Genomic DNA, 3,179 nt, shown 5'->3' on the forward strand with positions numbered 1-3,179 from the left:
GCGGGGGCCTGCTGCTCCCTCCTGCCAATGTGATGCTGAGGCTTCCTCCTGCTCCTGGGTGCCTGGTGGGCTCTTCCCGAGCCCGGCCGACGGCGGGCAGCCCTCTGAGCCGCATCACCCCTTCCCCGGCTGTAAAAGGGGGCTGCTTGCGGGGGGACGACGGAGCTGGAGAGCCTCCGGTGCTGTGAATAAAGCGGTGACTTTGTCCTCGGCGCAGGGCAGCGTGGTGGAGGGAGCAGGAGGAGGATGGAGAGAAGCCGTGGCGTTTGCAGGGCCTTGGGGACCGGAGGTGGAGGTTGGGGGGGGCAGCTCTGGCATCCCCCCAGCCCCGGCTGCAACCTTCCCCGCATCGCCCCGCGGCAGCATCGGCCCGGGCAACGCGGCAGCTCTGCAGGAAAACGGGACACCGGGGTAAAATGTGACGGGGGAAACCAGATCGCTCCGAAAATGCGCCAGGGTCAGGGAAGGAGCCCGGGTCAGGGAAGGAGCCCTCCCGAGCGGGGCTCAGCCCCCCCGCCACAGCACCAAACACACGCTCCGAGTAACGAGATCCACTTTATTGAGTGCTCCCTTCAACAAGGAAAATAATACAAAAAAAACCAACCCAGTTCAGGTCTCTAGACATCGAATATTTAAATAAGGTTTCTTTATAAGCAGCTGATCGTCCTCTACGTAGTTATGGCAGGACCGTGATTTAAGGCAACTTTTAAGGTTCAGAGCGGGTAGACTCCCCAGCCACCCCAAACCTGCACCCAGAGGGACCTGCGCAGAGCGGGCACCGGGGGGGTCGGCCCTGCCCCTCGCCTGCATCAAAGCAGCTTTGGGGAGAACTGGAACGAGCCATTCGCTCCAAACCCAGAACCGACAGACTTTTAACGGGTCCCTCGAGAGGCGGAAAGCGGGGAGGTCCCAGCCCGAGCGGCAGCCGCTGGTGGCTGTAACAAATGCAGACGCCTAAAGCTCAGCGGCCTGCCCCGCTCCGCTCCATCAGGTTTCTCCCTGTCTTACCTTCTCTGCCGGAGCAGCATCTTTGATTCGGGTCAGCCCAGGCTTTGGGAGGAGGCAACCCGGCAGCATCGCAAGCAACACGAGATAGGTAAATGAAGCGGCCGACCCCAACCTCGCTGGCTTGGCCTCAGCCAGCCAGGGAGGAGGGGTGACTAAAGGTAAAATAAATAGAAGAGGGGTCTCGGGGCTTGCCAGCCCGGTCCCACACCGCGGCAGTTCGACCCCACCGTCAACCACCTCTTCGCTGGGGAGGGCAACCCACGTCCGGGGCCAGGTTCCTAATCCTCGACGTGGCCAATTAGAGGAAAAGAGGAGGTCAGGAACACCGAAGAGCATTTGCTGCTGCACCTCCCTTCCCTTTATACCCCCAGGGAGGTGCCCCAGGCTCTGCTCCTCCTCCCTCCCCACCCCAGCCAGGCGACGGGTCCCATCCAGGCCACCTAAACGTCACCGTGCCACCTCTCCCTGATACTGCTGAGCCTAAGGAAAAGTCCTTCGGGGTTAGTTGGCTGCTGCCGCTCACCACGAGCAGCGTCGCAGCATCGTTCGGTCCCTGTGTCACCATCCCGGCGTGGGACACGGACACCAACAGCCATCCCACGGGACAAAGAAAGTGCTGGCTTTTGACCTGTTCTTGCACGGCCCCGGCCGAGCGGCGTCTACTGGATCACGCAGGAGAGGTTTTCTCCGAAACAACAGGGGCAAGAAGAGGAGGCGATGGGTTTTGGGAGGATGAGATCCAGATCTTCGTCATCGGGGACCTCGTCAAGGTGGTACCCATCCTGCAGCAGCTGCCGGCTCAGGTCCTGGTTCACCTGCTGGGGGGGGGGAACAAAGGAGGCAGAGCTGGTTAAAATTAGTCCCAGTTTAGTTAAAATTTAGGTCCCGGGGCTCGCAAAGGGTAGGGCTGCGAGCAGGAAGGGCATCGCGTCCTCCCTCCAGTGCCTTCGCGGGGGGAGAAGCAGCGCAACCGGAGCAGAGAAGGCGAAAGCAAAAGTCCAAAGAGCTTTTCCTGGGCTGCAGCACCCCGACACCCACACCCCCCCTCCCCCCCCCCTTGTACGATGGAGCTCTTCAGCTGCCCCGCTGCAGGGTCTGGGGGTAGGCGACGCTTTAGGTGCGAAGGGCGAAGCGGCGACAGCCAGCCGGGGCTCGCAAAAGGGAGATTCGTGCACGGCTTAAATGTTACCGGGCAGCAGAGGCAGCAGTTCTGCCGAGCAGAGCTCTGCGGGATGGACGCGCGCGCACACACCCCGCAGGGGCGATGCTTCATTTCAGCCCCTGTACAGACCCCGAGGTGTAACGGGGGCGAGGGAACCCGCGGGGACCGCGCCCTCGGGGTCAAACCCCTGGACTTGCCTCGGCGGAGGAGTAGCCCGAGGAACATCTGGATCCCAGCTCCCCGTCACTAAGAGAAGAAGGAAACGGTCAGAGCCAGCTGGGAAGCGGCGTCTTCGCTTGGGATACAGACGAGGGAACCTCGGTGGGAGGAAAAAGGGAGCCGGCAGCGTAACCCCAAGGGATTTGTTAAATTTGGGACAACAGGAGGGCTTCGCTGCCGAGAAGCGCCCAGTGCAATTGGGGATGCTCTACAAGCGACAAGGAAAATCAATCCCCCCCCCAAAAAACACCAGCTCTGAGCCTGCAACACCCCCCACCCAAAATCCTGGGATATTCACCCAGTCCCCACCTGTCCGAATCGAGGGAGACCAGGTTTTCATCCGCCGTCTGGCTGAGCGCCGTGTAGCCCTTGTTAAACTTCACCGACCTGCCGGAAAGCAGAGGAACGAGCCCGTAAGACATTCTGGTGTGGAAATGCAGCCACGGAGCTGACGGGCTGCGGAGCCAGGGCAGGAATCCCGGTCCCGAACATCCCTTCCCACCCAGGCGTTGTCCAGGGCCACCACCAGCCAAGAATAAACTCCATCTAAGCTCTGGGCTACCCGATTAAATCCTTAACGCCGAACCATCCCCAAAACAAAGAGAAGAAGGAGCACGGCCCCTGCTAGAGCAACTCCTAACTTTTGCAGGAAAAGCGCTATCTTTTATTACCTCGGATGCTTGCCGGCCACAACAGAGCCAGCAGGCTGAAGTCCCAGACTCCTTTTTTAATCCCGAGTTCCCCAGTCTCCCCAAGGAATGCGGAAAAATACATCTTGGGAAAAGAAAAC

General features: G+C 60.5%; 2 protein-coding genes across 2 annotated transcripts in view; one reads left to right on the forward strand and one right to left on the reverse strand.

Annotated features, from left to right (window-relative positions):
• MPI (mannose phosphate isomerase) overlaps positions 1 to 1,452 on the forward strand; it is a 3,919-nt gene extending 2,467 nt beyond the window's left edge. The window contains exon 7 of the mRNA XM_009278909.2: positions 1,380 to 1,452. Within this exon, the coding sequence (XP_009277184.1) occupies positions 1,380 to 1,452 (73 nt within the window). The remainder of the gene's footprint in view (positions 1 to 1,379) is intronic.
• Positions 1,453 to 1,454: 2 nt separating this feature from the next.
• Positions 1,455 to 3,179, reverse strand: part of FAM219B (family with sequence similarity 219 member B) — a 7,307-nt gene continuing 5,582 nt past the window's right edge. Inside the window, exons 4-6 of the mRNA XM_019471955.1 lie at positions 2,699 to 2,794; positions 2,368 to 2,416; positions 1,455 to 1,823 (exon numbers count right to left, since the gene is read on the reverse strand). Coding sequence (XP_019327500.1) covers positions 1,668 to 1,823; positions 2,368 to 2,416; positions 2,699 to 2,794 — 301 coding nt within the window. The 3' untranslated portion in view covers positions 1,455 to 1,667. The remainder of the gene's footprint in view (positions 1,824 to 2,367; positions 2,417 to 2,698; positions 2,795 to 3,179) is intronic.

The sequence above is a fragment of the Aptenodytes forsteri genome, unplaced genomic scaffold, assembly GCF_000699145.1.
Source record: "Aptenodytes forsteri isolate BGI_AS27 unplaced genomic scaffold, ASM69914v1 Scaffold258, whole genome shotgun sequence".
Lineage (NCBI taxonomy): Eukaryota > Metazoa > Chordata > Aves > Sphenisciformes > Spheniscidae > Aptenodytes > Aptenodytes forsteri.